Genomic DNA, 25,813 nt, shown 5'->3' on the forward strand with positions numbered 1-25,813 from the left:
ACACTTTTTGCGTGCCTGATGCAAGTGTCTAATAGAAAACTTTTTTTAAAAAAAGTCCTTTGCCATTGCAGTCTCAAATTGAAAACACTCTTCTAGAACTTCTATTATAATAAAATACTAGTGTTTATGTTAAAATGAACATAAGAACATTATTTTGTGAAGTTTAGAATGATTTATCAGGGCTTCCTTAATTGTGGTTGGTACTACCGAAGCTGCAGCCAAAGTTTGAGAAAGTTGACAAAAACCGGTCTAGCTGATGCAGCTAAAGGAAATGCACTAAGCTTCCAAAAAAGTTCAGACTTAGTTGGCAGATAATCATTTGATGTGTGGAAGAGATTTATTCAAAAAATTTTTTTAAAAAAATTGGCTCATATGTGGTTTTGTTTTATATTACTTACGTGTTGATTTTGGACAAAACAGTTGGGAGTGAATCCAACTCACAAGTGAAAGTGAGAGTGTAAGCATTGGTGAGACTCTGTTTATAATCCACTATTTGGGCTCTATTTGGCCAAACTGCGAGAGGCAGTGAAGGATAGGCGTGCCTGGCGTGCTCTGGTCCATGGGGTCACGAAGAGTCGGACACGACTGAACAACAACAATTTGGGCTCTACTTGTTCCGTGGATAAAGTGAAGACACAAGAGGCTGTGGTCCTATGCCCACCGCAAAGTAAACCTTGTTAAGTTCAATTAGTAGCCATGCATAGGATGATACAGAAAAGAGTTGCTTGCAGTTGGTGGGGTGGCACAGGTGATGTGACAATGCTCACGGGTATTCCAAACACAATGAATCATCATTGGTTCGGGGGGGGGGGGGAGCATAGGGAGTGAAGTTTGGTCTGGATGTGGTGGCAGAGGCATTGGGCTACTCCCACCCCACACCCGAAACACGCCTCGCCCCCTGTGCTTGACTCCCCACTCTCCTCAATGCTCAGTGTTTGAAAGGCAGGTGAGCAGCATCTGCGCTGCCCCACTGGCTGCTACTGACTGTAAAGCAGTTGCTTTCACCATTTATGTGAATTCTAACGGCTTATTGATAAAGACATTTATTTCTTAGTTTAAAATATGAGCAGAGAAATGTTTAGGCAATTAAACTATAAATATCTTTAAATGAGTGTGTTGTGTGTGGGGGGAGGTTAAAGCTCTCAGCAATCATAACGGGCCGTATGATAATTAATTAATTTTGATGTTGCAATGCTATAAAGAATCTGGAAAGCTCCAGAGAATTCTGCCCAAGATTCATGGTGCGCTTAAAAGCTAAAAAGATGCGCATGTGTTCCACATCACCCGTCATGTTCGATTTTTCTTATCTTAAACATCATGCCTTATTAATGTGTACGTTTTAAATACCCTTTAATACAAATTTAGTTATCAGTGTCTTATGTCTCTTGCCCTTTGTAATATATCAGACTCTCGTCTTAGGTGCTCTGTGTTCAAAATATGTTTGAATATTGTATCATAGACAGTAGACGCATTCTCACTGGATAGGAATAAATTGTTCATCCTAATTTATATGTAGAAACACCATTGAAGTTAAATTAATCTGTCCAGTGGTTATTTTAAAAAGTCGGCACTCCGCAGCCCTGATCAGGAACAAGTTTTACAGAAACCCTACCTTCTTGTTTTTGCATTTATCTTCCAGGGTGGGAAAAGGAAATTTAGGCACATGAGGATGTTCCCTTTCCGTGACACTGTATACTTTACTTCTGTTTCTGTAAAATGACTTGGTTGCTACCTAGCAACAACAAACACCCTGCTTCCTGGGGCAGGAGAATGAAGGAACAGAATTCTCTTCGTACAGGGACAGGGAAAAAGGAGTGCAAACTGGGAAATAAGCTTTGCCTGCCTCCTCTTCAACCTCATTCAGTCTTTCTGTGGGAGAGGCATGGAAGGGCACAATGGCCTATATGTCATTTCTCCCCCTCTTTTGCCACCCCCATACCATCCTTGGGAAGGAGCCGTTTTTCACTGTAAACCTTATTCTATTTATTTATTTATCCATTTGTTTGGTGTTGAGTTTTTAAAGCAGCACATAGCTTCCATATTTTACTTTGCGTTTTACTTCATTGCAGTTACACATCTGAACTTTTCTATGAGGGCAAATTGATGGCAAGTGGAAAGCAGCCAGCGCACAAGGATTTCTACCCACTGACTTTCTTCACGGCACGAGGAGAAGATGTGCAAGAAAAAAACAGTACTGCTTTTTACAACAATGCAGAGGTAGCACTTTGGGTTTCACCTTTAATTGCTTTCTTGATAATCATAATTTTCACTCCACTTAATCTGTTCCAGAAAGTTTTTTTTAAAAAGAATGACTTGTTCTTTGTCTTAGTCTAAGACCCTAAGAGATAGAGAGTGCTTGCTTGAAAATTAGTATGACTTGTCCCTAAGCAAGGACCTTTTCACATGACTCTCAAGCCACCTTGTTTTGAATTTCAGCCCATGATGAGGCGATGACAATCGTATCATAAGGATGTGCCGATTGGCCTTTTGGATGCTAGTGCATGAGTGTTTTTTTGGCTGTTTGGCTCTTTCGTTTGGCCACCTCAAGTTGTAGCACTTGCTTGAAGAGGCATGGGATATTTTTAGATCTCAGCCTCTAGGAGTTTTATATAGCCAGGACCTACAAATTATTCTCCAGAGGTGGATGAATACATGCCATGGATCAGTTACGTCGCCCTGTTGCAGCTAAAGACAGGAAATTCAGATTGTTCTTGGTTATTGTGCGTCATTGGTTAAATCCTCGCTGTATTCCCACGGCAGAGGTGTTTTATGTTCATGGGTTAGTGTTTTTATTTCCCAGTAGCAGGATGTTAACAAATAAGTGAAGGGGGACCTGCGGCCACTCAACCCACACCCAGATAAACTAAGTAAGGTTGAGGCACTTAAAAAAAAAAACCAGAAACTATGTTTTCACTCAAAAGAGTTTGTAGCTTAATGGTTACTTTTATAAGGCACAATACTTTGTTTGAAACAGACACTTTTAACAGTGATGTTTAATAACAGTGGTAACTCAGTACTTACACGGTGCCATGGGACAGAGAAATCCTTTCTAGGATTGCTTTTCTTTTACCCTATCCATAAAACCTCCAGCCTCTCCTATAATCTCAGCCTTCCCCTTAGCTAGGTTGAGCCTAGTCTGCCTTCAGATAATCTAACTGACTGGGAGCCACTTCACAGTGTTCTCTCTAATGGATAAAACCTATCTGAGTCTACAATTTAACCAACTATCACAGGGTTGTATAGGATTTGTGTGGCTCATGTTGTGGAGGGGCACCTGAGACAACCTGGAAAATGATCAACTGGTACTTGCCTCTGAGTTGTCGTCCTCAGATTTCTCAAGTGCTACTTCAGCCCACCCATTTGCAAGCACCTGTGAGAATCTGACAACTTACAGGTTGGTATGTGATTGACAGGCCACAATACTGTAGTGTCATGTTACAAAAACAATCTGTGACAAATTTGTGCATCTTTATTACCTGGAGCATTTGTGCAATGTTTTTTCAATGATTTTGAAATAACGACAGTTGTATTGACCCATAAAGAGGCCACCTGCAGTGTGACCCATTAATATGCAGCATTTGGTGTGTGCTATTTCACATTTCAAAGTACTGTATGAAGAAAACAAATTTGTAGTGAAATATGAAAAATCCATAAATGGGTATTAGCATTATCTAATTCAACAAGTGACTGTTAGCTTTAAGTAGCTTAGGTTCCTTACTAATTTCATGAGCCCTTCTAATAGCTTATGTAAAGCAATTATGGATACAGTATCCATCATTGCGGTGAGACACCTACAAACTATCGTGTTAAGATCATGGGGGAGGATCATGAAAATATATATGCTTCTGTTAAAACCTGTTTTGAAGTATTAGATTTTATCCAAATTATTTATACCAGACCAGAAAAAGCTAGTGCTTAGCCTGATTTTCCCCTCCCCTTCAAGGTGTTTGAAGTTGTAGAACGTGTCGAAGAACTGAGGAGAAAGTGGCCTGTAGCCTGGGGGAAACTGGATGACGGCAGCATAGGTGTTGTAACACCATATGCTGATCAAGTGTTCAGAATTCGGGCAGAGCTTCGGAAAAAAAGATTGTCTGATGTCAGTGTTGAAAGAGTGCTAAATGTTCAGGGTAAGTAGCTCCTGTATATCTAAGGATCTGTGAACTTGGCAGAGAATCTGAAACGACCTCAAAGTTATCAACAGCTTACATTACTGTATCTGATTTTTTATTTAAGTTGCAACCCTAATAGCTGTTGAACATAAAGCAGCTTTTACTTCGTGTTTGTACCTGGCGATAATAAAAGAATTTATGTAATTTAGATCGTAGTTACAGTTAACGCGGGTGGCGCTGTGGGTTAAACCACAGAATCTAGGGCTTGCCTATCAGAAGGTCGGTGGTAGGAATCCCCATGGCGGGGTGAGCTCCCGTTGTTCGGTCCCAGCTCCTGCCAACCTAGCAGTTCGAAAGCACGCAGTGCAAGTAGATAAATAGGTACCGCTCTGGCGGGAAGCTAAACGGCGTTTCCGTGTGCTGCTCTGGTTCGCCAGAAGCAGCTTAGTCATGCTGGCCACATGACCCGGAAGCTGTATGTCGGTTCCCTCGGCCAGTAATGTGAGATGAGCGCCGCAACCCCAGAGTCGTCCGTGACTGGACCTAATGATCAGGGGTATCAGCATAGCTAAATATATAGGAAGTACTATTCTGACATGGTCTGCAAGTTGTTACTGCTGTATAGTATCAGTGTTAAGCAGGGTCCACAGTTTATTGCCAGATAATTCCCTGTCACTGAATACCAAAGCGGTAACTCACTTCTTTTGTGTAACTGCATGGGACATGATCCCCAGTCCTATCTGTAGAGGGCTTTTCTATGGATTCCCATTTAATGTGTAGATTGTTCCTCTGCTAAAGGAAGAAAATTTGGAAGCCTCTACATGTTTGATGCTCCATGTATGCATCATATTCTGCATATATTGTTGTGCATTGACATGGTATTTTATGAGTGGGTGGCTTATAAATATTTTTATAAATAAAAAATATACTAGAACAGGGTGACTAGCATGTGGCCACCCAAATATCACCATTGGCCATGGTGGCTGCAGGTGAGGGGAATTATAGTTCAGCAACATTAGGAGGGTCACCTGTTATTTCTTGGGCTCCAACTTCATAATAGCTTTAGTCTTTTCCTGAAAATGGATTCACAGACATAGCCCTGTATTCCTATATGGAGTCCTGTGGTTGAACTCTAAATTAGTATATTCCTTTGCAGTTTCACAGACTAATTATTGTGAAGATTAATTGATGGGGCAGTAGAAATTAACGACCGCAGCCAAATTATCACGGCCTGTCTTTTATCAACATAGAAGGGTTTAATGGCTAAGATTAATAATGGGGATTAAAAAAAAGACCTGTGAACTTAATGTCACACACATTAATAGATGTTACTGGTGAAAAATAAAGGGTATAAAGCCAAAAAAAGATCAAGCATAATTACTGCTATAGTAAAAGATGAAGACTTTGACCTGTAAACGATTCTGGCTATTTGTAATGCATTTTCAAATCGGTTAAACTCTTCTAATTTTTTTTAGTACAAAGCTTTTTAGTTGAGCACTAATTATCCAATTGCCAGAATTACATGGTTGTATGTCCAGCAAAGAAATTGGCTAAAATTATCTCAGACTTTTCCCTCTTCTTCAGGAAAGCAGTTTCGAGTGTTGTTTCTCAGCACGGTACGAACACGGCACACATGCAAACACAAGCAAACACCAATAAAACGGAAGGAGCATTTATTGGAAGATTCAACTGAAGACTTGGATTATGGTTTTTTGTCCAATTACAAACTTCTCAACACAGCCATAACAAGAGCACAGTCCCTAGTAGCTGTGGTGGGAGACCCTATTGCTCTGTGTTCCATTGGAAGATGCAGGTACACCAAATGTGGGGTGTGAACAAACAGTGAATAGGACCTATGAAAACTTTACTGTGTATTTGGTAATGGACAGTCAGCTTGTAGTTAGAAAATAAATCCATTGCCATGCTTATATGTGTGCTGTTCCCCACTAGGCTGGTTTCTGCTGAGTTTCCAAACATACTCAGATATTTTGAGGCTTAGAGAAAGCAGCATCCTTGACTCTCTGTCTCTCCTGGCCTGTAGTTTAGGGCCTATCATTAATACCTAAGGGATTGCCATCTCTTCTACCAGTGTACATGCGCCAACAGCGCAATCTGGGCCTAATACTGTACGTAGATTCCTGGCAATGAGATCTTAGTCAGCAGCATTTTGCTGATAAATTTAATTAGTGGCAGTAAGTGAAAGGCAGAGCTGATCTATACACATTATAGATAATACACATCATGAAGCTCTTCCTGAACTGTACAGCTTCAGACTCCAGATGGGGGTAAAATAGTTTGAACCTGGCTTGTTCCAAAGCTTAGTAACTATAATTTCCCAATTTTACCTAAAAAACAAAGGGACATACCTTTGCAACACTACACCCTAGTTGATAATCTGCAGAGCTAGACTGAGTTAAACCCCATCTTTTTACTTTCTGATTTCCATAAGCCAGAACAGAAACAAAAGAGCCTTATTGACATCAGAGCAACTGAAAGACTTTTGGTTCTGTTCATTCGTGGCAACCAGGAAGCTATATGGTGCTGTTTTGTCCCTAAAGGATGAAGTTCAGTGCCTAGGATGGAGCCTGCAAACGAAGTAATGGCTTGCAGGTTCATCTCTCCTCTCTTAGGGACAGGAGCACGCTGGGAGAAAGTAACAGGGCTTTACTCTTTAGTAACAGTTTCACAAACTAACAAATCATGGGCAGGGGTATGTGCACAACATTTGAAAAGATTAATCTGTACACTGACTACCTCCTCATTCTCTCCCCTCCCCTCCCCTCCCAAACTGAAGTTTGTATCTTGAGATACACATGAGGCATTTGCTCACATGTGGAGTCTTGTAGCTTCTCCCTTGTATGAGGTGCAGGGCTCCGTGTGTGAGAAAAAGGCTCATGCATATCTCAGCTTACTGTTTCAGAGCTGTGACATTCAAGTAAGAAGCAGGAGTAGGACTGTTTCTCCTTTGTGAGGGGAGCAGGAGTAGGACTGTTTCTCCTTTGTGAGGGGAGAACACGAGCGATGGAGTATGGGAGATTTGTATGTGAGAGTGAGGGGAACCATAGATCTTCTTCTTGGTCTCATGGAAGCAAAAACATGCTTGCAGATGCTTACAGTTTTTTAATATATATATTTACATTTTTAAATCTTTTATACAATAGCCTAAGGGTTTGTTTGTGGCAGAAATTTAAATTATAATATTTAGAAAACTGCTGCCTCCATTGAAGGGATAAACTGTGGTCAGTGAGAATTTACTGGGAAAACACAAATGGAAGAGAATTCAGTAATCTCTCTTTCCTCGCATGAGATCTTCATTGTAGGGTAAAAACTGGGAATGTGCTTTCATTTCATACCAAATACATATGCACAATGGCATCATGAAATAGAGGCTTTATGTTTACCTACTTTGTCCATCTATCATCAGATTCTATTCAAATTATGTCATTTTTACCAAAATAATGTCATTTACATGAGTTGCATATTTTAAAAAGCATATATATTTAAGTGAACCTCAGTTTTAGATTATTTCTCTATCACAAACTTTAAAAAATTATTTTTAGCATGCCTCTCTTTTCTTTCTGTCAGTTGTAGATAACATCCTGTTGAAAAGAACTGCTGGAGGATTCAGGCATACTTTTCATTAAGTTAAACAGGATTATAAAGGAAATGACTTTTTTGTTTTGTTAAAATAGAATTAGCCATCACAGGCTGCAAGCTTGTCCCCACTTACCTGGCAGTAAACCCTATTGATTTCAGTAGTGCTTAATTCTGAGTAGGCATGCACTGAAAGTGAGGCACAAATCTGTCACAATACCTATAAAAATGAAATACGTCCATATATTCATTAGATTTTTTAAAATGCTAAAAACAGCTTAGATTGGTCTGTTTGGAACTTGTTTCTTTTAAGATAAGGAGCATGTTTCAGTTGTTACAGTCCTAGTACAAGTGTGCAATTTCTGAAGAGTCTACTAGCAAAGGCAAAAACCTTATAGGCGTTCTGGCACTAAGTCTTCTGTAACATAATATGTTTTAAGAAACGCTGTCAGAAAACTTTCCTAATGGTTGAATACTGATGTTTATTATTTTAGAAGCATGCAATACTAGGTTGTCTCATAATCAAACAGTACTGGATTCAGAGTGACTAATAGAAGCATAGCAGAGTACTGGGTTCAAGGCTTATTTTGTAAAATTTGTATGTTACAAACAAGCAACTTAAGTATTGTTTTTCTTTTGGCTTTTTTAGGAAATTTTGGGAAAGGTTTATTGCCCTTTGTCATGAAAATGAAAGTCTTCATGGTATCACATTTGATCAGATCAAGGCTCAGCTGGAAGCTTTGGAGTTAAAGAAAACCTATGTATTGAATCCGCTGGCTCCTGAATTTATTCCACGGGCGTTGCGACAGCAGCATTCATCACACACTAACAAACCACAGCAGTCACCACCAAAGGTAAAGTTTTACCTGGGACAAAGCTACTAAGAGCTTGCAAGGCTCGATAGGGGTACCTGTTGAGAAGTTGTATGGCTGCATGGGCAAAACTGGTAGTTCTGTTTCCCTATGTGAATAAAGAGTAGAAATGATACTGGGCTGAGGAGTTCCTAATATGACCGGGTGTGTTAAAATTGCTGGCATGTATCTGCCTTGAGAGGCAATGGAGTGCACCTCCAGGGATGAAGTCAAAACTGCTGCATTAACAGCACTTGAATGACCTCCCCAGGGCGGAAGCCTGGGCAATGCATTGTGTATGGAGCTCCTGGGCTGCACGGATGACAAGGCTCTCAGCCTTACTGATGTGGTTCCAAGGAAAGCAGAGCAATAAGTTTGGCACCAGTTTGGCTGCAGGAGTTGCTGGAAAGAGGTGTACAAGGGACTCCACTCCAGCTTTGTGTAGGGTCCACTCCTTAGCCTTTTCTTCTTCCAAACATATCCCACAAGGCGGTGGAGTTTTAGGATCAGACTATTCCGTTTCCTAGATGGACTACTTTCCCAGGTTGACGACCCACATCCACATCACTTCCTTATACAGCAGTTGCAGAAACCACCTTCTTGACCATTGGACCCACTATTGGTCTTACCTGCTCATTCCGCCGGAGCCTGTTTTTGCATGCAAGGGTTTGAGACCCATCGGCTACCCTCACTTGGTTTAGCCAGCCAGTCAAAGCCGTTCCCGGGGTGTGGCTGCTGTTGCAGCTTCTAGGAGCTTCTAGGAGCCTCCCCCACAAGAGGTACTACCTCTCCCTTAACAACACATACACACCCTGTGTGTTAAAATAAAGTTGTTACTACATAATAGCTTTTTGCTCCAGATATAAAGCAGCTATCTAAAATGTATGGCAATAAGTCAGCCAAAAGCTGGTAGAATTGATGTGAAAAGTATAATTCCTTACCTTACACTTTGCAGGAGATGATACTAATAACAATGGTTACTTGCAGCCTAGAAAACTGTTACAGTGCAGAATTCATTTACCATTTACTCATTATTGCACTGGTATAGTGTTCTTCAGGAAGCCAAACATATTTATCTAAAAGGCTGTAACAATAAAATGTTCCTATGAGAATTGATAGTGGCAGGAATTGTGAAACCATACAATGGCCTTTGTCTTTATGAAGAATAATGTTATATTATATATTTAGTTGTCAAGGGTATTAATAAGACTTATTACTTTAATTGACCGTGTTTGCTGGCATAATTAAAACGAGTTGTATTAGATCATTGGAAAACAATCCCATTTTTCAAGAAGGCTTCTCAAAATGTTATGTTTGTGTCGCAAGTTAACATCTACATGAAAACTTCAAATTCATACTGTTTTTCATTTACATTTTTTAGATTTTATTTGATAGCACAGAAAGGAATATCTTTTGTGAACCTTTCAAAAAGAGTTATTATATTTAGAAATACTCATTTATCAAAATTCATTATTTTCTGTAATACAATGAAGCTTTTGAAACCTATTAATAATGCTTTGAAATGTTAGTCTTTTGGGAAACTGCATGTCCAAAGATTGCTCTTCATTTTCAAGATCCATATTAATACAATTTCCATTTCTGCAAAAGTTTCAATAAGGTGTATAAGTTGGAACTTTGTCATGTTGGTTTTTAATTAGAAGATAGAATCTCATAATATTTCTGACATGCATTGTACCATAATAAAAACTGGTTTTCTGAGACACAAAGAAAATTATTTTAAAGGGTACAGTTAGTCATGAAATTAGCTGCTGAAACCTACAATCTTCCCACAGACCTATTTTCTTTCTTTTCTCATTGACAAAGAAACAGTACATGAAAAGTACATGCTAAATGATAAACTTTAAAGTTGCTAGTATACCTTAATTTTAACATAGAATCCGAGGGCCAAACTTGGATGTTATCTACACAAAAATGTGGGTATGATCCTATGTTTTCTGTGATAACAGAGAATGCAGGGCAGGGGTATTAATAGGATTGGCGAGGTGCATGGTTTAGTTCTCCTTTACCCATGAATGCCCCTTCCCATATCTAGACTTGTGTTACAAGTGGGAAACTGGGTTGGGAGCTCTACGTTTCTCTTGCCACAACAAATTCCATTGCAGAAAACCAAGTAGTTGTTAAGAGCACAGTTGTGGGAATTAACACTGTGTTTGCAGTAGGTTAAGTCTGTTAACTAGCCTTCTGGGTTTGTGTAAAAGCCATGCTGTTACTGTATATTGTAATATATTTTAGTTTTGAAGAAACAAGAAGAAAAGCTTGGAGCCAGAGTAGTGAAAGAATAAGTCTGTGTTTAAATAGAAGGTATTCATAGAAACCATCTTGTGGTGTCCAGTCTTGCATATAAATCTCCAATCCTACATTAACCAGATAACCTGCCAGGGTGTCACTACCATAAGAGTCAGAGTAGGGCTTTAGTTCTAATTACTGGAAAGGCAAGCCAATGATTCAAACCAGGGTTTTCTATACTTGTGTCTCCAGCTATTGTTGGACTATAGTTCCTATCATCCCTGACTAGCAGGACCAGTGGTCAGGGATGATGGGAATTGTAGTCCAAAAATAGCTGGAGACCCAAGTTTGCAAAACCCTACTTTAAATGTTGCTGCACTCAGGTACCAAAGAAGTGTGTGAAAGACGTGCGCCAGGTAGTAATCTATAATCAAAAGAGACTATCATGGCCCAGGTAGTAGTGACCTATTTAGAAATGTGTAGCAAATCTAAACACAGTGAAATATTTGTAGTATGAATTGTAGAATAATTTATCCTAAAACACCCTTCTTTGTAGCTGCAGTCAGCAAGTCAGAAAGAATCAAGCTGAATGGAGATAAAACTCAGAGCATGATGGGTTAAAAATAAAAACACTTTTACTCACTTTTAAAATAAGTCTATTTGATCCAGAAATCGCTGCGTGACCACAGGCACAGAACTCTGCAAGGCTATTTTGAAGAGCAAAGCTGCATTTAAAAGAATCACCAGGTGGTGCAGTGTTAGATGCAGATAAAACAATGAAACAAGACAGGCTTTCAAATCCATTTGTTCACAGACTTGCTGTTTACATTTGGAAATAAAGCCATTTTAAAGCGACTGTGATAAACATGGCAAAACAAATGTCAAAGTCTCTCTTATGGAAAAAGTTGTTAAGTAAACCATACATGTGTAAATAAATCACTATACCAGATTAAATAATGTTTTAGTATCTGGTCTTTGAAAATATCATTTGCTTTCTTAGTTTATGAACATTAACAAACCATTATCTTTGTTTAATAGGTAGTGAAACAGTTTATAATTTATTCCTAATCCATTTTATTTGTAGTTCAGCTGTCTATAGACAGAGTACTGATTAATTTGTTCAGATTGCTGCAAAATTGGATAGAATTTGCCTTTTCCCTGGGAAGTTCATGTTCTTAAGCATCAGTGAGTTTTCACATTGGGAGCTTGGCCACATATTGATAAGCAGGCGTCAGTATCTTCTACACTATTATCTATGAACAGCAGATATATTGCTTAATTAGAAGATGGCTATGGATCTGAGGTTAGTTGCATCATGACCTCTGACTTTATGTTTGAGCCGCCTCTGACATTGGCACCCTAGATTATACTATTTGGCCATTGGTTTGTCTTGCCATCTGTGCATATTCAGCTGTTGTGTGTAAATATGCTCAGAAAGCGAATAATATTAGATATGTCTGACTTGACAAAATCTGCTCATATAATAAGGAGAATATTTTACAACAGTGTTCAGTTAGATACGTGTTATTGTTGTTTCATGTATCATCTGAGAGATTGGGCTGGTCTTATTGGGTCAAGGCATACAGGCGTAACAGCTGTTCTCTGTGTTGTCTCTGAGATATTAAATTGAGCACATGGGATTTTCTCTCCAGTTTCTAAAATGATTGCATGAGTTTGTATGCATTTACATACATACATACATACATACATACATACATGATATTTTTGTATAATCCTCAGGGCACCCCACAGTTCTATGAAATGTTAGGTTAAAATATAGTGTCTGGACTGAGATCATCCAACAAGCAATGTGGCATAGCAGGAACTTGAACCAAATTGCAACACACAAGAACAAGAAATAAATTTTTGTACAGTTATCTCTAATCTCGACCCCTTAGCATTGGGTAGATTCTAAATATTTATCAGAACTTAAAGTTTTGTCTTTGGAAGTGCTTCCTGAATAATATAATTATCTCATTTAATTAATAAAATCTAATTAATTCACTTTGGAGGAAAGCCCAAGTCAGTATTGATTATTTCTTTTATAGTGTTATAGTTACCTAGTTCTTACTTAAGCAGAACTAAATGTTTCATGATATACCAGTTTCACCTTTTGAGTTCACTTAATCAATTGTGCATTTAAAAGGCTAAATTTTCTAATTTATCACACTAGTTTCTAATTTATTTAGAAAATATCAATTTCTCAGTTGCAAGCTTCTGACCTATTTCATTTTTATTCTTTCATTTTAGTGTAATATGTATAGCTTCTATCACTTACTGAGCTTCTGTGTGCTTTATAGAAATTAATATTGATATCTCAAGTCCACAACTCTCCATAAGCAGGGAGATACAACTGGATATAATCTTTACAACGCATTTTATACTAAGCTATATAGCTAGAATGACTTTATCACTATTTTTTTTTAAAGGTGAAAGGCCACCACCATAATCAGAATGACCATTTTCAAAGTGATGGAATTGGTAAGCACCTGGTGAACTATTGTTGGTGGGGATCATTGCTGATTGGTTTCAGATCTGCATATTTTCTCAGTGGAAATGAATGTTTTTGGGTGGTGAGAAAGAAGGATGTCGGAATAAGGATCTATGGACCTGTTTGGAATGTCTCCCATGGATTGTCATAAGGAAGCGTTGTGCTTCCATACTCCCTGTGGGGATAAGGAATTAGTGACCAGATGAAATATCCCATAGCGTTTGAGGCATATTTCCTGATTCTCAGAAAGAAAACTGATGGAATTTTAATTTCCCATGATTGGTGGAGATCCAGAACACAGATAATAGAGGAACCCCTCAATTTATTTCCTCTTGCAATGTGTTTACAGAAGGAGGAGTGGGTAATGAGTGGTATCAAGACCCTTTCTGTCTTTCTCAGAGATCCTTCTAGTGAGGAAGAATAAAATCTGAATAGGCTATCAGTGTGTTTAAGTGTTTATGTCAAACATATTGATTTATGGCCTTGTTTAAACCTGGTGGTTACCAGCCTGGCCCAGTTGTTGTTGTTGTTGTTGTTGATAATAATAATAATTTTTATTAGACTTTATAAAAAGAAATACAAAACTTCATCTCCAATATCTTTTTTATCCAACATTAATCTAAGTTAGATAAAAACATGACAAAAAGGAAAGAGAGAGAGAGAGAAGAAGAAGAAAGAAAGAGAAAAGAGCTTGGTACATTAACAGGTTTTAAGATTAACCAGCGGAAAATGAAAATGCTATCAAAGAATATGACAACAGAAGACCAGAAGGCTTTGATGGAAAAAAGAGGGTTTCAAATCTAGCTTGATTATTAAAGTCCACATAATAGTGGAGATAATTCTATAAACTCTGTACACATGAGAAAATAAAGACCTCGCTGAAATGCCAGCTATATTTCCAACAGGAACCTACTTTTCCTGCAAAGTATTGAGCAAATATTGACAAAGTATTGGGGAAAGTATTGACAGTCCATAACCTTCACATCCATGTTGGATTTTTTTTTTGTTTATTTTCCAGTTCAGCCCAATCCTTCTGTTTTAATTGGAAATCCTATCAGAGCCTATACTCCTCCTCCCCCTCCTCCACCTACTTCTGGGCCTCATCCCAACCTTGGGAAATCTCCTAGTCCAGTTCAAAGGATAGATCCTCACACTGGGACAAGCATTCTTTATGTACCTGCTGTTTATGGAGGAAATATGGTCATGTCTGTGCCTTTGCCCGTAAGTATACCCTTTCATGTTGATGACATCCTCTTTAATTTGAAAATGCTTGGTCAGGGCTTTTTGGGGAAATATTACACTGCACATATATATTCATAGAAAGTGCTAATTAACCACCACATTCTTCAAAGTTAGAACTACTTAGGTAGTGCCCAGGGCACAATGAAGTTACAAGCTGCAAACGGAGGTGTCAGGTTTTCAGCTCAGGGCTGTGCTCATAGCAAAACTCTTCTAAGGCTAATGGTTTAACCAGTAAATTTTACTTTGTTCTGATATATCAGTAACTGAAAACATTTAGGAGCTCATTCAGTTCATACCAGGGGTCAGCAAACCTTTTCAGCAGGGGGCCGGTCCACTGTCCCTCAGACCTTGTGGGGGGCCGGACTATATTTTTTGGGGGGGAGAATGAATGAATTCTTATGACCCACAAATAACCCAGAGATGCATTCTATTTACACATTCTGCTCATGTAAAAACACACTGATTCCCAGACCATCTGCAGGCCGGATTTAGAAGGCGATTGGGCTGGATCCGACCCTCGGGCCTTAGTTTGCCTACCCATGGTTCAGACTAGATGGTCCTTTATAATATTTTTTCTTAACAAAAACAGAGCCATGTTAACTTTTTGTTATGAGACTTTCTCATCAGCTCTCTGGGAGCCAGTGGCAGGGTCAGCAGCTTTTAGAGGAAGAGAAAACAGACATGAAGCACCTGCCATGGTCAACCCCTTCCCTGCACTGTTTCAGGAGTCGAAAAATGGTACCAAAAGCGCTGCCCCCAATTTGCCTCCTGGGAATGTGATAGAACATTTGGATATATTACTTAGGTCTGTCCCTAGGGTTTCTTTCTACTTATTTACAGTGGTACCTTGGGTTACAGATGCTTCAGGTTACAGACACTTCAGGTAACAGACTCTGCTAACCCAGAAATAGTACCTCGGGTTAAGAACTTTACTTCAGGATGAGAACAGAAATTGTGTGGCGGCAGTGCAGTGGCAGCGGGAGGCCCCATTAGCTAAAGTGTTACCTCAGGTTAATAACAGTTTCCGGTTAAGAACAGACCTCCGGAATGAATTAAGTTCTTAGCCCAAGGCACCACTGTACTTGAGAAATAGAAACCTATTATCCTTTTCTGAGCTATTGCAGATGTAACACTGCCATACAGAATAGATTTGAAGCAGGCTTTAGGCTCGCATATAACCCCCCCCCCCCAGCCTCTTCTTCTCTTGTACACTCTTGCATTTGAACAAGGCTAGGGTATGGCGTAATATGGACTATGCCCACGGTGCTGTCAACTTCAAAACTTTGGTGTATGCTTGACAAAATTGGGAGGAATGCATAAGCCAAAGAATAACTGCTTTTCAACCTGCAGTTAAGTCTTGGGGGTCACTTAAAAACAGAAACTGAACAGAACCGTGGAATATCACTATCGGCAGGTCAGCCACCTGAATTAGTTCTGCGTGTGTTGATTGAATCAACGGCACTCAGTTTTGCCACCATTGATCCCTGAACTGGCTGGTGTGATGGGCGTTGTAGTACAAAACATCTCAAGGGCATGCCTTAAACATTTCTGTTCCTGTTCCATCTATATACTTGAGGCCAAGCACCTATAATATTTTCCTGTTTCTTCACTTGTTTTGGTGCCCCCATGCCCACATAGGGAGAGGGCTGACACTCCCAGTTTTCAAAATGCTAAACTCAGCAAGGATAAGTAAATCAAAATCGCTCTGTGTTTATATAAAATGCAGACTCCATTTGATGCCTGTTTGTGAAATCCTGTTCATGACTTCTATTTTGGGGCTTGCTATGAACTTCTATTTGGAGATATTCCTGCTCGGTCCATCTGGTACCATTTTTCTTTAACATAGCAAGATCATTGGCTTCCATTCATTTTAGACGGTGTTTTTCCCCCTAACTAGGTTACCAGAAGGCAGCATTTAATGGTTACAGTTAAATGAAATATGAAGCTTAGCAGCTGCATCTTTGTAATGCAATCTTGCTTTCTATTAATATCAAACAAAAATAATCCAAATCTTTGTATTTTATTTAAATGCAATGTTAAAAGGCTGTTAGGTGGATAGGCTTATACATTATTACTACCTGTGTCTTGGCAAGATATCACACAAAGAAATATATTCACAATTATTTGTGGTTCACAATTATTTGTGGTTTTAAGGAACAGATGATTCAAGGCTAAAGTCCATCTGTGAAGGTTTCAAAAGATTTTTAAACCACCGTTTAATAAGATTGAAAGAATATTTTAAAGCAAATCTTCAGTGAAAGTTGTTGTCTACTATCATTAGGGGCCAGTGAAGATGTAATGCTGTTGGTTTGTTAACCCTGGTTAAAAGACAGTAGGCTACCCTCTGGTACGTAACCCCCCACCAGTATAGTTGTTCTTCTCCAACAATATGAACCAAAGTCAAGGCTAACTAAAATTGGTGCTTTTTTTCTTTAAAAAAAAAAGTTTAGGGGTACTCTCATTTTCCTACTCATCTCGAAATACTGCCCCTCAATGAGGCAAAACTTAGATTCACAAAATGTTTAGGGGTATGCGTCCCCCTGCGTCCCCTGAGAAAAAAAGCACTGACTAAAAGTATCCTTAAACCAGGATCTGAAACCCCTTTTAGGCTGTGGGGAGAGAGAGCATGAGTTCCAAATACTGGCTTCCCTATATACTAACCAGATTGTTTACAGCTGTACCACTTCACTGCCATATATATCAGCCCATATATCATCTGGTTCAGAAGTGGACAACTTCATATTTTTGACTGTATGCCTGAGAGCAGGGATTGCCTTGCTTTTGTTGATCTGCATCCTGCTCCAAGAGCCTTTGTTTGACTGAAGAGTGGGGTAAAATTATTTCAATAAATTAAATAAAACTCTTAATTTGGATTCTGTTAGGGGCTGCACTACTTGGGTTATGACTGACCTAGCCAGAAGTAAAACAGCGGCGGCAAATGGCACACAGTGGTATAAAAATCTCCCTTATGGTTGCTTGGATGTGTAGGAAGGGAAGGGCTGCACAGGTTGGTGGCAGAGCGCATGATTTGCATACTGGAAACTCCAGCTTCAATCCCTGGCATCTCCAAGTAGGGCTGGGAGAGAACTCTTCCAGAAACACTGGAGAGCCACTGCTGGTCAGTGAAGACTGAGTTAGATGGGCTCTGTGGTCTGACTCAATATTAAGGCACCTTTAATAGCAAGGGCAGTGAGGGCCAGTGAACCAGGGTTCCGTCTCCCAGAGAAACAACCAGACCAGGATCAACAGTTATGGGAGGCAGGGAAGCTGCCAATGAGGGAGCAGTTCCCAAATATTGGAAGAAGGGGTGCAGGCTTGTAAACGTGTGTGGCAGCTAGGCTGGGGAAAATGCCCTCGGAGGTAACTGAGGTAGGTCAGGGCTTCTAGACTTGCCACTCATCCACTATTGAGGTTTGTTGTTTTGAAGATTGTTTGCTTGTGCAGTGGTACCTTGGTTCCTGAACTCAATCTGTTCTGGAAGTCCGTTTGACTTCCAAAACGTTCGCGAACCAAGGCAGGGTTTCTGATTGGCCCCAGAAACAATGCCGACAGCTGAAACAGACGTTCAGCTTCCAAAAAACGTTCGCAAACCGGAACACTTACTTCTGGGTTTGCGATGTTTGGGAGCTGATTTGTTCATGGGCCAAGCTATTCGGGAACCAAGGTACCACTATATTAGGTTACCAAATGAGTTTGCCATTTCAAAACGTGCCCTTTGACTTTTGAAAGTACACCCCCCATTCATTTGTGCTAGTTATTTTGGGAGATTAAGTGGATCCTCGGTTTTCACTCGTACTGTATATTTTTCCAAGTGTGCGTGCTTACAAAGATGTAAACAATATGGTTCATATTTATTTATCACATAGGTACCATGGACAGGATATCAGAGTAGGTTTGCAGTTGACCCTCGAATCATTACTCATCAAGCAGCCATGGCGTATAATGTGAATCTGTTACAAGCACATGGACGTGGGTCTCCTATACCCTATGGTCTTGGACATCACTCACCCGTTAGTATAGGGCAACAGCAGCTTCACCATTCAGATAAAGAGCAACTTGAACAAAATCGAAGCAGTAAGTTTTTGTTTTTCAAATTCTTAAGCGGGGCAACGTGCTTCCACCTTGGTACACTTCATTCTTAAATACTTTGCTAATTCTGGGGGATGTGGAATTTTCAGCTTTTCTTAAATATACTCCAGTGAAGACTGGGATATAATACATTGTCATATCTTATAGTTTATGTGAGGATGGCTGTCTAATGAATTAGCGTGGAAGGCTTTAAAGGGGGATTAGACAAATTTATGAAGGATAACGCTAACAGTGGCCATTAACCCCCATGGATATGTTCTATCTGCACAGTCAGAAGCAGTATGCTTCTAAATGCCAGTTGCTGGAAATCACAGCAGAGAGGAGAGTGCTGTTGTGCTCAGGTCCTGCTTGTGAGTGAGGTGCTTGTCAGATGCCTGGGTGAGGCATCTGAGTGACCACTGTGAGAACAGGATGCTGACTAGTGGGCATTTGGCCTCACCCAGCAGTGTTTCTATGGTCTTATCGCAGAGACCCAGGGAGTCGGTTGAAGTGGGCCATCTCTGGCTTGCAGACCATGGGTTACCCACCCTTGTTCAACCTGAAGCAGCTGATATCCTTTTGTCCAGAAATAACACTACAGTGGTAGCTTGATTGTCGAATGGCTTGGCTTCCGAACAAATCAGCTCCTGAACGCCACAAACCTGGAAGTGAGTGTTCCGGTTTGCGAATGTTTTTCAGAAGCTGAACGTCCGATGCGGTTTCTGCGGCTTCCGATTGAGTGCAGGAAGCTCCTGCAGCCAATCGGAAGTTGCGCCTTGGTTTTTGAACAGATTAAGTTCGACAACCAAGGCACCACTGTACTCTTTCAGCAGCATCAAGGTGGTATGAGATGGATAATCTTTTTTATTTTATTTTCCAAGCTGTAACATGAAATAAATTTTAGTGATTCTATGTTCCCCTGCAATACAACAGGGAAAGGAAAAATCAGCAAATGGTGGCATGTGGCACGAAGGTGTCCCTGTGCATGTTGCACAGGGTGAGCCTTGAAATCCTGTAGCAGGCCTTCAGCAAAAGTATAGCTGGTGCAATATAATCCTTAATCTTTTCTTACGGACAGGATCCATCAGCACCATTAGAGCAGTAATTAATTTAGTGGTGCATATCATTCTCAGAATTATAACCTAAGTATCTTTTCAGAGGCCTTTTTTTTTTTTTTAGGACAATGGTATAAAAATGTCCCCAAATGTCAGATAATGACCATGAATGATCACTGGGGCTGTTGATGTGCACATAGACATCTGCATGCACAGGCGCTGCTGCCCTATTCTGTTAGCTAGAAAATAAACTACATGAGCAGTGGGATTATCTGTTGTTGCTACTCCCTGCATGTGTGCATCAGCCATTTGTTGGGGCATCAGAGGTGCCATGTGCACTCCAGCACCACTGGATTACAGTAGATACAATATTATGAAAATTGCATAAAGTAACCACTTCTAAATAAAAATGACAAATAGCGCTTGCCGTGCCCATGATGGTAGCTCCATTGCCTTCCAAAATGCAGGCTTTGGCTCAAACTGGAAAAACAAATCTGACATATCCATTATGAAACAATAAGCACAAAACTCCATAATATCATTAGCATAAAATCTATTTCAGAGCAAGACAGCTTTTTAATGCTGAAGGACTGAGCGCTGTATCGAAATTGAAATTGCTCTGATTCCATTTGTGCTGTTAGGATGACTTCCCTTAAAGCTATGCAGTTCAAAAATCTGCCTCATTAAATCTCTGAAAAGCAGAGTTATCCATGTGTTGAGAGCTCAGGGTACTGAGGTGCATAACTGAAAAGCTTCCTGTATTCCCCAATATCATAGACATATGAGCTGTCACAGTGTTATGCCTGGCAAAGATGTTATTCAAAAGTTAATTGGACACTAACTAGTTCATGGATATAGTCATGAGAAGAAACTTAATTTAGATTCATGAAAGCTAGGATAATTCCAGAAGCAAATATGATGTGCCATCCTTAATTTCTTACATAGTAATCTCCATAGTGGAAGAGGACAGAATACACTGGAAAAATACATTTGAACAGGGAAGTTAAATTTCCTGAACTTTTAATAGTGTAGCCGGGGGAGGATAAAGGAAATATTGTGAAATTCACTGAACACAATCTTCTGTCTCTCTGAAGAAAATGTCTGTCCCCGAAATCTGATTTGGGTTTGTCTGTGAAAGGTGCTAAATACCATCAATTTATTATAAATTAAGAAGCACAAGAGGCCTCTATTTTCACACAAGTCAGATTTAATTGTTTATTTACTCAATATATCACCAAGCACCAAAGAATTAGCAATTAAATTTCAAGGCTAGTTTTTCCTGCAGATGAAACTTAGCATTGTGAACTTTTAAAAATAATGTTTGAAGTCCTGAATAAAAGGTTAGCAGCTAGTTTAAAAGAGTTAAAGGTTTCAGAAGTGAAGACGCTAGGGGCTGTTGCACTCACGTCCTTCTTGCAGCCTTTGAATATGCATCTCCTTGGCCACTGTGATAACAGGATGCTGCCTAGATGAGTCCTTTGCCTGATCCCAAAATGTACTTACTGTATGATCATCTTGCAGCAGATTTTCTTATAGAGAAAGGAGCTGCAATTGTGCACTTTCGTGAATTCACTAATGCATGGACCTCTCTAGTTGGCATATCCTGGTCCAGAAGCAGCTGCAGCTGAAGTTGATAAAACACACTTCTGGCCGCTGTGGCCTCTGCCTCCATTGATAATGCTTGATCTAGAAGTACCCCCAGATTCAGTACCTTCCCTTTCAGAGGGATTGCACCTCTGTCTAGGGCAGGCAATTGACCAATTTATAATTGCATACAGGGTATGTTTAAAGTATTGCCTGGCATGGAGAGGGCACGAAAGTACAGCTTTGTTTGCTCACTGATAAAAGGATTTCTGAAAATCTTAAAATCAAAAAGATTTTAAAGGGAAAGCATCTGCAAAAACTCGCCTTGAACTACTCATACTAATAATATTTGTTTCTTGCTCATAAATCTACAAACAACTACAATTTCAGCCTCCTAATTTCAAACCATCCTAAGAAATTAATCTGTTTTCTTAATATTATCTTACAAAGCATGGAAATCTTCAAGCTGTAAGAGAATGTGAAAACATTTTGTCTTTCCTATCTCTCTGTATTAAAGTTACAAGAGCCCAGAGGCTTATGCTAATGAGTAACTGCTATATAATTATGAGAATGAAATAGTCATCTCTGTTCCAGCTCATGGAGAAATGGGAAAAAAACATTGAACTTTTCTTTAGTTTCTCAAATCCTCAACTGTGTAGTGGTTAGGGATATTAACAGGAACCATGTGTATATGGATGAAACAGGGATCACAGATGGTCTTCTTCAGGGATTCATGTACTGAAATGAGCCGAGCACATGACCCCAAAAGCTTTCTTAGCTTTTCTGAATTGTCACCTATGTATTATTGTCTTATAAAACGCAAGCACCCCATTTGTGTAAGGATAATTATGTTCTGGAATATGAAATACTGTATGATTAATAGCAGCAGGAGAAGAATATAAAACACTTGAGTTCTTTAATGATTAGCAGCTTCAGCAACAGGAGAAGATAAAATACCACCATTCCTTAATGCGTCCATGGGTGGGTATCATCCCATCTGAGCTATGAGAATGCTTTAATTTTGTTTTTGGTAAGTAAGTATTTTATATATTTAGGTAAAAATGAACCTAGTGCTGGACCTGAAATCAATAAAATCCGGACACCTGAGAAGAAACCCATGGAAGCCAAACAGGTGTGTGGTCTTTATTTTTCTTTCTTGTCTTCTTATATGGGCTACTAGTCATTTCTCATAACACATGAAGTGACAGAAAGGAGGTCATCCCAGACGAATCAATACACAGAAGAGGTGGGACGCTAGGGATAACAAATCAGTAATGTGTTGGGTGTAGACTTCACTTTTGATGGCCAAAAGGTTCTTTCTATCCATGGAAGGCTTTTGATCCAGCAGAGGAATTCTGCTTGCGTGGAGAATGGGCAGGTGGCTCCCTTTTTCTAAGGAGAGCTTCAGCATTCTATATAATACAGCCTACTTAATTGGCTGATCTAGGTTTGAAAAAGTAGAATGTTTCAGATTCCCTCCCTTACAAAATTGGCCTTCTGTGCCTTACAGAATTTACATCAGATATATAATGAGTCCAGACTACAAAGGCTTTGTAGGCTGCTCTTTAGAACTTGCTAGCATTAAAAAAAGGTTACCAAGAATTTTGACAGTTGCTATTCTTTAACTTTTCTGTGCTGTTATTTTTTATCTATGTTTTTAGTTCCCTATTACTTAGTGCTGATTTTTTTAAATTAAAAACAACAACACTAAATCATGTCTGAAATATTTGTGCTTGCCCAACCACAAGACTTACTGATTTTAGATGTAATTGGCGAATGTTCCTGTAGCTCCACTCCCAAATTGCTCTGAAAGTTTGAGGGATCCTCTAGAACAGTCCAATGCCCTGAGCACGAGGCGCCTCTGATGGATCCAATTCACTTCCTAAAAGAGAAAGCGCCCATTCATTTGTGGGATAGTTGGTCTCTATCCAACCTAATACATTTCAGTATTTTAATTAACATTTCAACTTACAGAGCAAGTAAATATCCACACTTGTATGAGTAATTCAAATAAGCATCAGCTTCCCCACCCCCAACCCCCAGAAGAATATCGTCAGATGGAAATGGTGGGAGAATAGACTCTTAGGAACAAAGTCATTAACTGAGCATCAGCTTCCCCACCCCCAACCCCCAGAAGAATATCGTCAGATGGAAATGGTGGGAGAATAGACTCTTAGGAACAAAGTCATTAACTGAGTGGGATGGCCTAAAGCAAATTGTTTAAGCCTTGCAGATAAATAATTGCCTTTTGATTATATATTTGGTGCTTTTGTCTAGAAGCACAGGTAAAAAGCATGGAACCTGTTGTTAGTCTTTAACTAAGTTAAATATTATCACAAGGAAGCAGCTGGTTATTCATTTATATTACAAAAAGTAGTTGCTGGGGTGGATTTCAGTGATGAGAAGGTCTGGATGTTAAGGGAGGAATTCAACATAGCACTATAGCAATTCTTCACTCAGTGCAAGCTTCACTGAAGGATTCTGCTAGTAGGACTAGTTAGCTGAATACTGCCCATAGTTTAAAACTAGAACTATAAGGACACAACTGCCACTGGTATTTGTAACATATAACTACCATAGTAGCTATAAAAAAAAATCACAAAATACATGTAGACAGTTTCAAGTCAAGTAGAATTATCAGTGAAATGTGTTTTCAGTTACACAATAAAGAAGAGAATATATAAGATTTATGGTGCTCTTTTTTCACTTACGACCTTGTTCTTCCCACCTTCGTTAGATTTCACATGCCTAATTCAGTGTGAAAGTAATTAAAGTGTTAAAAGTAATTTGCTTGATACAGTCATACAGCTTACAGGGATTTTGTTGGCTATGTTTTCTTAAATGATTTTTAACTCAAAGTAATTTGTGTAATTTCCTCCAGGTTGACTTAGAAGCAAATTCCCAAAATAGAAGCCCGGAGTTGCGACCCAGCGCTGCTTATCCTAATTCTAAATTTCACCGCAAAGATAATCTTAACCCCCGGCAGCTGAATCTTCACCTCACCCCTCCGCATGCTCAGTACGCTGTTCCTAATCGCCACTTCCAGCACCTGCCCCAGATTCCAAGGCAGCCATACCCTTTACAACAACCGCAGAACCCTTTGAGTCAACAGCAAAATCATTTGTCTGAACAGCAAAACCAAATGGATCCACAACAGAACCAGATAGCCCAACAGCATAATCATTTAAATCAGCAGCCACTGCAGGCACCCTCACAGCTTTCCCCAGCCTATCAAACAGGCCCCAACCAGTCATTCTTTAAAAACCCAGTCCCACACAGACCTCATTCCCCTGGTGTAGACCCTGTGATTTCAGAGCAGCACCCTCCATCCCTGTTACAAGAAGTTGGTAACCCTCTGAGACCCATTGCACAGCACAACCCAATGATGCCGCCCCACTTGAACCACTTCATTGAAGAGAATCCTCCAGGGATGCCTATAGGAGAGCAATTAGGTAGGTATCGCTGCCACGTTTCACAGACCGAGACGGGACACAATTGTTCTAAACTGAAAACTATGCTTATGTTTGGGTTTGGGGTTCGTTTGTTGTTTTCGGTAGCACTGTGAATTCCAGTGTCCTTCAATACTGAGTTATCTCCCTTTCTGTCCAGAGGGGAAAAGACACGAAAATCAGCCATGCTTGCAGAGCCTTTGCTTGAAGAGTTCTGCAGTGTTTGCATTTGAAACTCCTGATTGTGTTTTTCTGTTGTGCTAGGCACATTTATGCAAAGCCATGGGAAGGCAAGTGGGCCTTTTCAGCAGCTGCACTCAGGTCCTGGAACTCATTCCTGTAGGAGAATGACCTTATCCCCTCACTAACGGCCTTCTGTAGCAGGATCAAAGCCTTCCTTTTTAAGAAGACTTTTGGGCCATAAATGGTCGAGTTATTGTTTGAACTTGTCAGGCTAGCTGCCTTGAGCTCACTGAGGAAAGGTGGATTATAAATGGTTTAAATCATGGGTGGAGAACCTTAGGCCCTGGGCCTCATGTGTCAAGCCTCTATATATGGACCTCCCCAGGCCACACCTCCTGCTGGTTCTTGTCTCCATCCTCCTTGACAGGGGCAGAGCAAGGTGGGGGCATTGGGGGTGGTGCGCCCTGAGTGACACCCTGGAGGGGTGCCCCGCTGCCCGGTAAAGAAGTCTCACTCGGCAGCTGGTAAGGTTGCCGTGGTAGCAGCGGCACGGATGGACTGCGCATGTGCAGCATTCTGCACATGTGCAGTCCACCCATGCGTCGTGACGTCACAACGCATGGACGGAGCGGTACCCCGCCCCCGGGGGGTGCCCCCGCATTTGCCACTTCTGGCGGCCAAGCGGCTCCATTCGCCAGTGCTCCTTGAGTGTCTTTGCCTGTCTGAAATGTGTCCTTCAGCTCTTCTCATGCCTGTTGCTTGCCTAGATGGAGGATAGAGAGGGCTTTGTGCCTGTGTGTAGAAACTAGCCTACTGTGCGAAGGTAAAATCGACATTTATTGCTCCACCCACTAATTTTTCCACATTTTGGATATAGCAGGTGGTTTAAAAATGTACTGCTTTTAAATAATCTATGAATAAAATAAAGAGACTGCAATCA

The 25,813-nt window shown here is 40.1% G+C and overlaps 1 protein-coding gene across 1 annotated transcript in view; it reads left to right on the forward strand.

Moving 5' to 3' along the window:
* The window catches only part of HELZ (helicase with zinc finger), an 86,569-nt gene that overhangs the window by 46,942 nt on the left and 13,814 nt on the right, over positions 1-25,813 (forward strand). The window contains exons 18-26 of the mRNA XM_033138868.1: positions 2,070-2,217; positions 3,944-4,127; positions 5,694-5,922; positions 8,353-8,557; positions 13,231-13,282; positions 14,311-14,513; positions 18,401-18,608; positions 22,297-22,373; positions 24,123-24,693. Of these exons, the coding sequence (XP_032994759.1) occupies positions 2,070-2,217; positions 3,944-4,127; positions 5,694-5,922; positions 8,353-8,557; positions 13,231-13,282; positions 14,311-14,513; positions 18,401-18,608; positions 22,297-22,373; positions 24,123-24,693 (1,877 nt within the window). The remainder of the gene's footprint in view (positions 1-2,069; positions 2,218-3,943; positions 4,128-5,693; positions 5,923-8,352; positions 8,558-13,230; positions 13,283-14,310; positions 14,514-18,400; positions 18,609-22,296; positions 22,374-24,122; positions 24,694-25,813) is intronic.

The sequence above is a fragment of the Lacerta agilis genome, chromosome 2, assembly GCF_009819535.1.
Source record: "Lacerta agilis isolate rLacAgi1 chromosome 2, rLacAgi1.pri, whole genome shotgun sequence".
Lineage (NCBI taxonomy): Eukaryota > Metazoa > Chordata > Lepidosauria > Squamata > Lacertidae > Lacerta > Lacerta agilis.